At 39.3% G+C, this 13,254-nt stretch overlaps 1 protein-coding gene across 1 annotated transcript in view; it reads left to right on the plus strand.

Moving 5' to 3' along the window:
• MEGF10 (multiple EGF like domains 10) overlaps positions 1–13,254 on the plus strand; it is a 114,149-nt gene that overhangs the window by 8,385 nt on the left and 92,510 nt on the right. Inside the window, exon 3 of the mRNA XM_045566023.1 lies at positions 16–116. Coding sequence (XP_045421979.1) covers positions 16–116 — 101 coding nt within the window. The remainder of the gene's footprint in view (positions 1–15; positions 117–13,254) is intronic.

The following is a 13,254-nucleotide window of genomic DNA, read 5'->3' on the forward strand; positions in this document are numbered from 1 at the left end:
TTTCCCTCTCTGTAGAATCAGTTATCGGACAGCATATCGACATGGGGAAAAAACCATGTATAGGCGCAAGTCTCAGTGTTGTCCTGGATTCTATGAAAGCGGGGAAGTGTGTGTCCGTAAGTAAGGCTTCCACCCTTGGAGGTTCCTTGTTTTTCCCAGTTTGCGTCTGTTAACTGTGGCTGAGATGGAGGCCTGGGGAGCGGGGGTGTCTCGGAACATTCCCTTCTGCTCTTGGCTGCCACTTTCGTGGCTGTGTGTGGAGGGAAGCGTCAGCTCTGTCCCCTGTCCCAACCCGTCTCCAGATGGACGTTGCTTGAGGAGAAAACAGCTGTTACAGAAAGATGATTCAAGGCCGGATGTGGCAAAGTTAATTGCAATTCTTCAATAAATGTCTCATTGGAAATTGGTCAGGAGTCATTGCACTTAGGTCACAGAGGAGAACAGAGACCTAACTTTCCCGCAGCTGACCCGAGTCGACTTCCGAGAGGCCAGCAAATTCTTTTCTATGATGAGGCTTATTAAAAGTAGAGATCTTTTCACGTTAAAAAATGACAATACGTCTGAGTGACAAAGTAGAACTTCTTTTTATTGTCATTTTCCTGCTTCTCTCCCCTTCTCATCTCATGAATTCACTCTGAGACGTCTTGAGAGCAAGTCTGGTACACTACAATGTGCTTCAGAAAGTCCCAGTCTGTCATGTGAGATGCAGTTGGGGATGGAGGTTTCTTGCTATTGTGTGTAGGTCATTTAGAAGAGAGACCATTAAAAACTCTTTCATTCAAGTATTCTGTTGCAACACACAGCTGGAGGGGCACCTCTGCTCTCTGAGTTGAGACCCTGATGTTGAGTAGCATCGAGACAAGGTTCTGCTGTAATTTGGAGGCACCAGGAATGACGGGACAAGTCTGGGCTTAAGAATCTACAGAGCCGAGTGACATCACTGGTTCACTCAGCTGTCCTTAGAGAAGCCACTTTGCCTCTTTGAGGCTCCTTTGCTGTCTCGGAGAGAGTGCTTGGATTAGCTCTTGCCTCCTCTCTTGCCAACGCCCAGATTGTATTCTTTACACAGAGACAGCTCCCTAGTTTCGATTCAGAGCCAGGACTACCTATGATAATAAGTATTCTATGATAATGAATATTCATAGAAAAAAATTAGAATGTGTAACTAAACAAAAAGAAGAAAATAAAAATACATCATAAATGTCTTTCCTGATCAGTAAATGTAGCATACTGCAAATGTCAGTATATGACTGCATTATACATACTTATTTAACCAATCTCAACTGTTGAATATTTACACAATTTCCAAGTTATGCCTATTGTGAACTACTCTAAAAGACATCATTGTGGTTAAATAATTGTTCCTGCCGTTCATTAAGCAAGCATAAATTCCTAGAATTGCTGGGTCAGAGGTGTACATATTTCTAAGACGTTTGGTGTATTTCCAATTTATATACCCACCAGCAGTAAATGAGAATGACTTTTTGCTTATACCCTGTGCCAATTTTTCCTTTGCTAATTTTTTCTTAATTTGCATGTCTTGGATGAATAATGTTGCTGACTAGGAAGAATTACAAGTTTATAATCAAACATCTTAGAGAATAATCATGAACGGATCTCAGGGGCCCAGGCCAGTGGGAAATTTTCAAAGGAAAGCAGCACTGAGCCCACACAGGGTGGGAGGAAGGAGGCCTTGCTGGTTCAGGCCAACCACGTCCCAGAGCCCTTGGGTGACATCTCCTTGGTGCCCTTACCTGGGTTCAACCTTACAGGCACAATTGCTAACACACTGAGAGAGTCCTTCTGTCTCCCAGGATACATTTCTATCACCCCAGGTCAAAGGACTGACATATAAAGCCAGGGTGGCATTTCATGGGGTTATACAGAGCTTGGCGAGGTGATGGAGCCTTTGTCTTCTGGCCATACCTTCTCTCCTTGAAGGCCTGGCACGTGGGAAGCTAGATTTTACCAGCAAGCTGGTAAGGGGAACATGGATCCAAGCAAGAGCAGTTAGTGGGTTTCAGCGTTTGCTGGCACCCGTCTTCCATAGTCCAGCACCTCTGGTTTTCCGTTCAGTAGTGCAGCCCTCCTTAGAAGGTTAGGCAGTGCCACTAGCACCGTCACGCCTGAGACTACACTGGTGAAAATAATGCTTCTCTCCCACTGGACAGCTTGCAAGGTGTCCCCCAGACGGACACCTCTAGCATTTGCTTCTAAATTCTCCTTTTTCTAGATCTCTTGGCTGACCAACTGCCCCTGGAAACTGAAACATTTTTCTTTTAGGTATTTTAATACATGTTATCAGCTTACCCTCTAGGCTCTCTGGCCTGGGAGCTACTCGGCCTTTTTAAGCTCTTTTGCATCTTTTCCCTCTGAGGTCTTTATTTCATTGCTTAACCCTCGAGACAATTGCTCTTCTCTTACTCCCTCGTCCTTGCGGATGCCTGCAAGAGACTTCTGTGCTGTCGCAGCTGGCCCTGGCCAGGCACCCTTGCGGACAGAGAAGGAAGAAAGAACACAGGATTCTCTTCTTGGTCATGCTGTCATAATCTCTTTTTCAACCGAGTTTCACTGACAGGCAGGTAACACAGCCACCCTTTTTATCTGTTTCCATTTACCAAAAGAAATTGAAATACAGGAATCGGTCCTCATTTTAGTTTACTTCTTGGTAGTCAGTTAACCCGGAAGGCAAAAAAGGATGATTTTGTGCAAACGTGTCGTTGAAACAAGTTTCTTTTAGGTAGCTGCAGTAGCTGCTTTAGGAGAGCAAGTCCCGTCCACCCGCCCCTCCCCGGCCCTCTCGTCCTGCCCTTCCCCACCCCTCCGCGGCCGGCACACTCCACCCAGGGCTGCCAGCGCCCCACCTGCCTTCCACAGCTTTCTGAATTGTTTTGTGAGGTCCTGGCTGTCTGTCCCAGCTCTCCCCTGTTAGCAACATGTCCCTGTGTTTCTCATCCTCCCCTCAGCCCCTCCTCACCTGCAGAGATTCATAAATTCTAAAAGTAGCTCTTCATCAGAAAGTTGCCAAGGATGTGTATGTGAACGGATCGTCTTCTCTAGGCCACCTGAGATGTTTCTGGAGAGCTGGCTTCTATCCGAGCATCTGCTGTGGTTGGGGAAGGGGAGCCGGGTGGCCTCAGGGAACACCTAGCCAGGCTGACCTTGGTGACGGGGTCTGTGAATAATGCCATCCTCAGGATGACGAGGACAGCTCTTAGATGCCACCAGGAAAGTGGTAGGACCACACAGCTTAGTTTAAGTTGCACTTGGGAGGAAAGCAGGTTTCTGTTCTACTTGTCCAGGTGACAGAAATCATTGTTTCTGCAAGTCATTGCCTCTGCTTCTTCATGGGAAAAATCAGATTCAACCCAGTGGATTCAGTGCAATCAAATTAAACATGGATTTGTAGGGCACCTCCATGTCGAAACCAGTGAGCTGGGCCCTAGGGATTACAGATGTATATGAGCGAGACAGATTTCTTATGCTCAGAGAGTTTTGGAGTATAAGTATCTGTTTAATGTATCTAAGCCAACAACAAAGTAACAGTTATCTTTACTCAGCACTTACTATGTACCAAGCACATGCATTATCTGATCATTATGAGGCAAATATAATTATACCCATCTTACAGATGAAGAAACTGAGGCTTTGAGAAATTAATTAACTTTCCTAGTCTGATCAGTTGGTGGTGGGTGGTGGAGGATGGTGCTGGTATATACTCTGAATGGAGAATGAGATATTTCACCTGAATAAAAGAAACGAAAGTGGCAGAGTAGTTTATGACCCAGAGATTATCCAAATGCCATCCATGCCATATTTTGTCAAGAATTTCTCAGCTACATTTTGGTTATGTGGCTTCAGAGATTTAAAAAAATATATTAGATAAATTTGCCTTTGAAAAATAAAGTCAGGAAATTTGATTTTATTCACAAATTTAATTATATGTTTTCTATGTTCAATTCTGTTTCTCTTTTTAAAAGTGACTTACATCAATAAACTTTTTTTTCTTTTGAAATGGGATATTTTAAAGGTTCCTGAAGACAAAGAGCTTTAGAGAAGTTGAGTGACTAGATCACAAACATGTGGTGATTGTATCAACCAGAAGGCCGACCGCGGATCTCCTAGGCACACAGGGCGAGTCTTCAGACCAGTTGCTGCCACTGCACTTTGCTTTGCCTTTTGCAAATCCAGCAAGGGAGCCTAGTCAGGTGCTCCTTCCTTCGCGGTGCTTTCAGGGTTCTGGGGAGAAGGACCTAGCTCCGAAAGATACCAAAGATTCTGAGTTTTATTACATTCGTGGCCAGAGCGTCCTGGAGTTAGTTCCCTTGTAGATTCACATGGAAACCGTCCCAGGCCCGGCTCTCATTTCATGTTTATGTACAACAGAGGCCGCAGGTGATCACTGAAATGGCTCTTCATTCTGTCAGCTGTGGGGATTCTTGGAGAAAAACCCTAGTTTTCTTGTACATGGAGCACAAGGAAGAGGGGGCCTCTGCTTTGGACTGGAATGAGCAGGCAACATGCTGGGGGGCGGGGGGCTGTTGAAATGCAGATTCTGATTCCCTGGGTCTGCGGGGTCCAGATTTGAGCACATGTGTTGGGTTCTCAGGCTGTGCCGAAGCTGCTGGTCCACAGAGCACACTGGGAGTGACTGGGCTCTGTCCGGAGTAGCATGGCTAGAAGCCTCTTTTAAGAATCTGGGGGGAAAAAACAATGGATTGGAAAACTTTTCATAAAGAAAATATTACTAGGACATGAGGACATCTGTGATTCCTTGATGAGGTTTTGCTCTGTTCATAAATTTAATTAAACTCTAAATTTGTTCATCCTTCAGGATTAATGTCCTTGCCTGGTCCATGTTAAGAAAGAATTTACATGTGTTTTATTATTTTTGATTTGGAGAATTTCAAGTACAGTTTGAGTATCGCTTATCCTAAATGCCTGGGACCAGAAGTGCTTTAGATTTTGGATTTTTTCACATTTTGGAATATTTGTATGTACATAATGAGATGTCTTGGGAGTGGGACCCAAGTCTAAACACAAAATTCATTTATGTTTTATATATACCCTATACACATAGCCTGAAGGTAATTTTATGTAATATTTTAAATCGTTTTATGCATGGAACAACGTTTTGACTGTTTTGACTGTGACCTGTCACATGAGGCATAGAATGTTCCACTTGTGGAGTCATATTGGTGCTCAAAAAGTTTCAGATTTTGGAGCATTACAGATTTCAGATTTTTAGATTAGGGATGCTCAACCTGTATTAATGAAGAAATGCTCCAAGAAGTGAAATGGAGAAATGCCCAGAGGAATGCAGTGATTTTAATGTATGTGTGCATGTGTATGTGGGTGTATCCATAAATATATATTTTTTAAAGTCACATAACTGATCTCTTAGAGAAATGCTATTAAAATCTCAGGTCCCTGGACCTAAATAAATGTTGATTCAAATACATTCCAATACCTTTTCTTTAACACATTAGTTTTTTTTTTTTTTTTTGAGACAGAGTCTCACTTCGTTGCCCAGGCTAGAGTGTGTGCCGTGGCATCAGCCTAGCTCACAGCAACCTCAAACTCCTGGGCTTAAGCGATCCCTCTGCCTCAGCCTCCCGAGTAGCTGGGACTACAGGCATGTTCCACCATACCCGGCTGATTTTTTCTATATATATTTTTAGTTAGTTGTCCAGATAATTTTTATTTCTATTTTTAGTAGAGACGGGGTCTCGCTCAGGCTGATCTCGAACTCCTGACCTCAAGCGATCCACCCGCCTCGGCCTCCCAGAGGGCTAGGATTACAGGCGTGAGCCACCACGCCTGGCCAACACATTAGTTTTTATAGTAAATGTTTACGTTTTGTTTTGTGCAGATTTCTGTGGTTCTTCATGAGATGGCTTGGAGTTAGCTAATACTTTTCTGTTACATGCATTGATCCTAATGCATACACAGGAACAGTAGTTATATTAGAGAGATAGGAAAATAAGAAGTGTGAGTAGTTTAAAAGCTTGTGGTTGAGAAATCCTGGATACTATTCTCCCCTTTCCACATCCCCATCATCTGACCATAAATGCAAACATAAGCACTGTAACTGCAGTGCACACGGCCAAGAAATAGTTTTCCAAGGAAAACTATTATATTTATCTCCTCTCCCTTCTGGCTTTCAGGAAAAAAATTTCAGGTCATATTCTTAACATAGAATGGAGAAAGCAGATGAATTAAACCTAGGTTCAAATCTCAATGTATGTACAATACCCTTGAGAAACTGATTTAATTTCTCTGAACCTTACTTTCTAATCTGCAAGGTAGGTTTTAATATCTATTAATCACATATGGTTGCTATTAGGATCAAGTAAGATATATGAAAGTGCTTTGAAAAATGTGAAAGACTTGCATGTACAGCATTACTAACTGCAAGTGAAGATTGTCTCTTTGATTTCACTATTATTTATAGTGTTTAGATTTCAGTTAAAAGATATTCAAGAATTCTTCTACTGTAGCTCTCAAGTTGAATGAATATTAAGCTGTAAGATTTTCATGAGCAATTCTTTATTATGACTACCATACTGACTTGCCAAAATTTAAACTGTACATCATGATTCATTTATATCCACATGCTTGTGATTACTGTGATTAGAGATAATTAATATTATCAAGTCCTGTTTTCTAGTCATATAAAATATATTACCTTTTGCTTTTATCTGAACAAAAGTAAAAAAGCCCACGTTTTTGATTCTAGATTTGTAATACATGTAGATGTTTTAAATTTGATATGCAGTCAAGTTTAAATGTAGAATTATTTTTTACATAAAAAATACATTTTGGGATTTTTATCTTAAACTACGAAGGCAATGAATTTTTGCTACAAGCCAGACCACCTAGATATGCTAATTGCTATTTAGTATTTGCTAAATGTGAAGTTTGTGGTGTCTCTTGTGTGTGTGTGAATAGGTGTGTATGTGCACACACATGCGTGTGCAACACAGAAAAGTCTATTCAGAGGTTTACTGTCATTTTAATAATTAATATTTGATTTACTATAGTTTTAATTCCAAAAACAGTTGTTTCTTAAACAAAATTCAACTTACAGATGTTTCATTCATTAGTTTAACAAATTTTAGTAAAAGGCTTTGACTATTTTATAAACTTAAATACTTTCAAGTTTTTCAAATGAAATTTGTACGTTTACTAGATTTGTTTTCCATTTTAAGTAATTTAGCTACCAGGATGACACACTTTCCTGTCCACTTGAATAATTTTTGTAAATCTAGTAAGTTCAATTTTAAATAAGGTGAAATCTCAAGTTCTCTGAAATGTTAAAATATTGTTTTTGTAAGACTCAACTTTAAAATAACATTTTAAATCAATTATCCTACTACACACTTAAAAGTGATATTAGAAGGCTGACTTATTTTATAGAGCATATTCTCTTAAATATTATATCTTCTTAAAACTAAAAAATGAACATTATAGATTTTGATTCTCGTACACATTTCTGTAATTAGTTCAAAATCTTCACAAGGTTGAATGATAGTTACCCTCTAAGCAAATAATTATTTCATCTCATCTTTAGTTTACTTTTCAATATAATTTTGGTGATCTCTTTTCAATTCATTAACTTTTTTCTCGATAGTTATTTTTATTGTGGTAAAAACACAAAACATTAAATACACCGTATTAACCATTTTAAGTGTACAGTTCTGTAGTGTTAAGCATAGTCACACTGTTGTGCAATAGATCTCTAGATCTTTTTCATCTTGCAAAACTGAAACTCTATACTCATTGAACACTAATTGCTCTTCTCTGTCAGCCTTTGGCAACCACCTTTCTACTTTCTGTTTCTATGATTTTGACTACTTTAAATATTTCATATGAGTGGAATCATACAGTATTTGTCCCTTTGTGACTAGCTTATTTTGCTTAGTATAATGTCCTTGATGTTTATCAATTTTGTAGCACGTGACAGAATTTCCTTTTTAAGGCTGCATAATATTTCTTTCTGAAGTTTTTATTTTTTTGGGGGGGTTTAAGGTTTATTTATTTTTATATTTTTTATTTCATCATATTACAGGGGTTATGTTTAGGTTATGTATATTGTCTTTGCCCCCACCTGAGTCAGAGCTTCAAGCATTTCCATACCCAGACAGTGTGCACCGCACCCATTAGGTGTGTACATGTCTATCCCCTCCTGCCCCCTGCCACCTGCTCAACAACTGATGAATGTTACTACTGTATGTGCACATAAGTGTTGATCAGTTAATACCAATTTGATGGTGAGTACATGTGGTGCTTGTTTTTCCATTCTTGTGATATTTTACTTAGTAGAATGGGTTCCAGCTCTGTCTATCCAGGATAATACAAGAGGTGCTAGATCGCCATTGTTTTTTGTGGCTGAGTAGAACTCCATGGTATTCATGTACCACATTTTATGAATCCACTCATGTATTGATGGGCATTTGAGTTGTTTCCACATCTTTGCAATTGTGAATTGTGCTGCTATAAACACTCCAGCGCAGATGTCTTTTTAACAGAATGCCTTTTTTCCTTTGGGTAGATGCCCAGTAATGAGATTCCTGGATCAAATGGTAGTTCTACTTGTAGCTCTTTGAGGTATCTCTGTATTACTTTCCACAGAGGTTGCACTAGTTTGCAGTCCCACCAGCAGTGTATGAGTGTTCCTGTCTCTCCACATCCATGCTAACATTTATTGTTATGGGACTTTCTGATAAAGGCCATTCTCACTGGAGTTAAGTGATATCTCATTATGGTTTTGATTTGTATTTCCCTGATGATTAGAGATGTTGAGCATTTTTTCATATGTTTGTTGCCCATTCTTCTGTCTTCTTTTGAAAAATTTCTGTTCATGTCTTTTGCCTACTTTTTTGACAGGGTTGTTTGATTTTTTCTTGCTGATTTTTCTGAGTTCTAAATGGATTCTAGGTGTCAGTCCTTTATCGGATGTGTACCATATGAATATTTTCTCCCATTCTGTAGTTTGTCTGTTTGCTCTCGTGATAGTTTCCTTGGCTGTGCAGAAGCTTTTTAATTTGATCAGGTCCCATTTATTTATTTTTGTTGTTGCTGTGGTTGCCTTTGGGGTATTCTTCATAAATTCTTTGTCTAGGCCTATGTCTATAAGAGTTTTTCTGACATTTTCTTCTAGAATTCTTATAGTTTCGTGTCTTAGGTTTAGTCTATTACCTATCATGAATTAATTTTTGTGAGTGGTGAGAGGTGTTGATCCTGTTTCAGTGTTCTACATGTGGCTATCCAATTTTCCTAGCAGTATTTATTGAATATGAATTCTTTTACTCAGTGTATGTTTTTGTCTGCTTTGTCAAAGATCAGATGGCAATATGAGAATGGTTTTATATCTGGGTTTTTTGTTTTGATCCATAGGTATACGTCTCTGTTTTTGTGCTGGTATCATGCTATTTTGGTTACTATAGCCTTGTAGTATAGCTTTAAGTCTGATAAATTGATGCCTCCTAATTTGTTCTTTTTGCTCAAGATTGCTTTTGCTATACAAGGTCTTCTCTGGTTCCATACGAAACATATAATTATTTTTTCTATATCTGCAAAAAATGATTGTGCTAATTTAATAGGGATTGCATTGAATCTATAGATCACTTTGGGTAGTATAGACATGTTAACAATGTTGATTCTGCCGACCTGTGAGCACGGTATGGTTTTCCACCTGTTTACGTCCTCTGCTATTTCCTTCCTCAGTGTTTCATAGTTCTCCCTGTAGAGGTCTTTCACTTCCTTAGTTAAATATATTCCTAGGTATTTTATTTTCTTTGTTGCTATTGTGAAGGGTATTTAGTCTTTGATTTTGTTTTCAGTTTGACTATTGTTGGCATATAGAAATGCTACTGATTTCTGTACATTGATTTTGTAACCTGAGACTTTGCTGAATGTGTTTATCAATTTCAGTAATCTCATGGCAGAATCTTTGGGGGTTTCTAGATATAAGATCATATAGTCAGCAATGAGCAATAGTTTGACCTCTTCTGCCCCCATTTGGATGCCCTTAATTTCCTTCTCTTGTCTGATTGCTCTGGCTTGGACTTCCAGAACTATGTTGAATAGAAGTGGTGATAGAGGGCAAACTTGTCTGGTTCCAGTTCTAAGCAGGAATGCTTTCAGTTTTTCCCCATTCAGTATGATGTTGGCTGTGGGTTTGTCATATATGGCTTTTATCATTCTGAGGTAAGTTCCATCTATGCCTATTTTGTTAAGTGTTCTTATCATAAAAGAGTGCTGAATTTTGTTGAATGCTTTTTCTGTGTCTATTGAGAGGATCATATGAGTTTCATTTTTAAAGGCTGCATAATATTTCTTTCTGAAGTTTTTAAATACCAGAAAATATCATTCTTGATTACTGCATTGATGGATTATACTGAGTCCATCATCTGTTCTAGATGGTGTATCCTGTATTCCTCTGACTTAGGACGTATTTCCTGGTACTAGTTTCAGGTTAGATTAGAACCCTCAACCCAGTTGGCTATTCCCTTCATTTGAATTTTGCATATCTTTGATCATTAAGATATGTAGATATGTTTTTTTGGCCTAACTAGCATGATGATTAACACAATTATATATTCTTTTCATATATTTCTTATCTTTTATGACCAGACATCTCTTGTAAATGTTAAAATGATATCCAATCATTTGCATTTTGTATTTTGCAAATCTCATGGCTATGTTTGGAGGTGGTATCACAACCTCCAGGGTCATCTTGTTCACCTTTTTTCGCTTTGCCTTTGGGCTTGTCCCACATATAGCCCGAAGTTACAAGAGTGGCAGCTGTGTGGCTCTTTCTCCAGGGTTTTAATTTCTTCCACAATATTGGGAATCTTTATACACTTCCCATCTTTTTCATTGTCCCTACCTCCTAGCCTGCCCAAGATTCCAAATAGTTCTCTAATTTAGAATTTTGATCCTATTCCTAAGATGAAGGGATGCATAACATGTATTGGACTAAATGTAAGTGTTCCAAACTTGTCTGTTAGTGTCTATTTTCTACTGTTTTGCCTGACTTGCTTCCTCTTCCTCCTTTTTTCCTTCCTTCCTCTTTATTCTCTCCTTTCATCTTCCTCCCTACATCTCCTCCTTCTTTTTTCTCTCTTCTATTTCTTTCTCTTCCTTCTCTCCTTCCTTTCTAAGCACTAGATCCATCAGAGGCAGGAGAATGAGTAAACTGCTGTTGATGTTCTTCAGGGATCAGTCTATACTACAAAATAGAAGTGAAATATAGACTATGGAAGGAAGGGAAAGACCCTCTGCCCCCTCCCCTCTCAACTGTGCTACTTCATTTGTTAGAAGTAAAACACCTGGGATACTTCAAAAGAAATGTGAATTTGTTTTATATTTTAAAAAATTGCTTAAAATTATTTTTCATAGTGAAGCCATTTTTCTTTTCTGTTTAAAAACTTGGAAAACAGATGAGCAAAAGGGATGAAAAAATTACTCATACTCCCACCATTTTGTTGTATATCTTTCCAAGTATTTTTCCATTATTTAAATCCAAAATAAATTTATAGGTTTATGCCATTACTTTTTCTATAAAATCCAAGATAAATTTATAGGTTTATTCCATAAATACTTTTTCTGTAAACTGCCTTGTTCATTAATATTATATTGTGGATGTATTTCCTTATAAATAAATACATCCACATAATAATCATTTTTATAGTTAAATTTTACTGTATCAATATGTCCTAATCTTAGACTAGTTGTATCCTAGTTCTAGTTTAGTGGCTGTGGTGAGCCTCATTTTGTCTATCTTTTTGCACGTGGGAGTGATTCATATAATAAATTATTTTAAGTGGCATTTCTGGGACAAAAGATATGCGGATTGTATCATTTAGGATTAGATTTGGCTATGAGGTTCCTAGAAGTGGGCAAGTCAGTGAGAATCCAGGCAATTTCTACCTTTCTGCTCCACCATCTCTAGGGTATGGTCTTCATTTTTGTATACCATTATTGACATCCACACATCAGTCAACATATGGAATAGGTGGGAGAAAAAGGCAAATGGCCGTGCCAGCTGTTTCCTAAGAAAGGTTTCCAGAAGTGATCACATTCCATTTCCTTTTATATTTCATTGGCCAAAACTTAGTCACATGATCTCACCAAGCTGCATTTTGATACAAACTGCCAAACTGCTGTCCAGACAGGTGGTAGCAACTTGCATATCCAGCAATAATGCGTGAAGGTACCCATCCTTACCAACACTCAGTGTTACTATTGCTTTCAAATTGTTAGGTGAAAAAATGGTACCTGGCTCTATTTTGCATTTCTTTAATTACTAGGGATGCTGTTCTCTTTAAAAATTTATGTTTATTAGCCATTTGTATTTTGGCTTTAAGCCCAGGAACAGGATGGGAGATAAATTAAGATTGGTTTGTTTTTCACAGAGCCACAGAAACATTGATTAGAAACAACAGGTAACAGTGGAAAAAGAAAGAGAAACAGGCTGAGGTGGGGGCTGGTACAGAAGGTAGTTTGGTAGGAGACTTGACTAACAAATGCCCCAGGGTCAAACCAGCAGGAGGCCCAGGCCCTTCCAAGCCCTTCTACCTTCATCACCATCCAGTTGCCCATTCTCTCCTCACCCCAAAATTCCATAAGGCCTCCTTTCCCAATACTTGGGGTGTTGCAGCTCTAGGGATGATTTGGAGCCAGGGCAGCCTCTTGCCTACCCCCACTACTCCCCACCAGCACAGTAGAGAGAGGAATATCTCTGATCCCATGGCGGTGAGGGAGCTCTTAGCAGCCTGAACTGAAATATAAATGCATTGGCTCATGGTAAGGAGGTAAGACTCATGATTCCCACAGTGCTGTAGTTCATTCAGGAACATTTTGGAGAAAATGAACTATTGAGGCTGTCCTAGGGACATAACCATTATTTACAACATTACAACTCCAGGAGAATGTGGCTGGAGGTACACACACCTGATTTGGAAACACATCTTTGGAACCTGACCTTTTAACACACTGGGGACTGCTTATAGATTGGGTTACATGGGACTTGGGAGAGCTCACAGGAAAAGCAGCAGAAAACAGCAGAGTGGGAAATTGGCAACTACCCTCCTGTGGGAAGGACTGGGGAATCCAGAGGCAAGGCTGGCCTTACATTCTCACTGGGGTGTTCTTGGCTTCACCTTGGCTGATGGCAGAGGAAGCGTATCATTGCCAGCAGGGCCTTTTGCAGCAGAATCATGAGGGGACCGAGGGCACAGCCAGGGG

Source organism: Lemur catta, chromosome 12 (genome assembly GCF_020740605.2).
Source record: "Lemur catta isolate mLemCat1 chromosome 12, mLemCat1.pri, whole genome shotgun sequence".
NCBI classification, from domain to species: Eukaryota; Metazoa; Chordata; class Mammalia; order Primates; family Lemuridae; genus Lemur; species Lemur catta.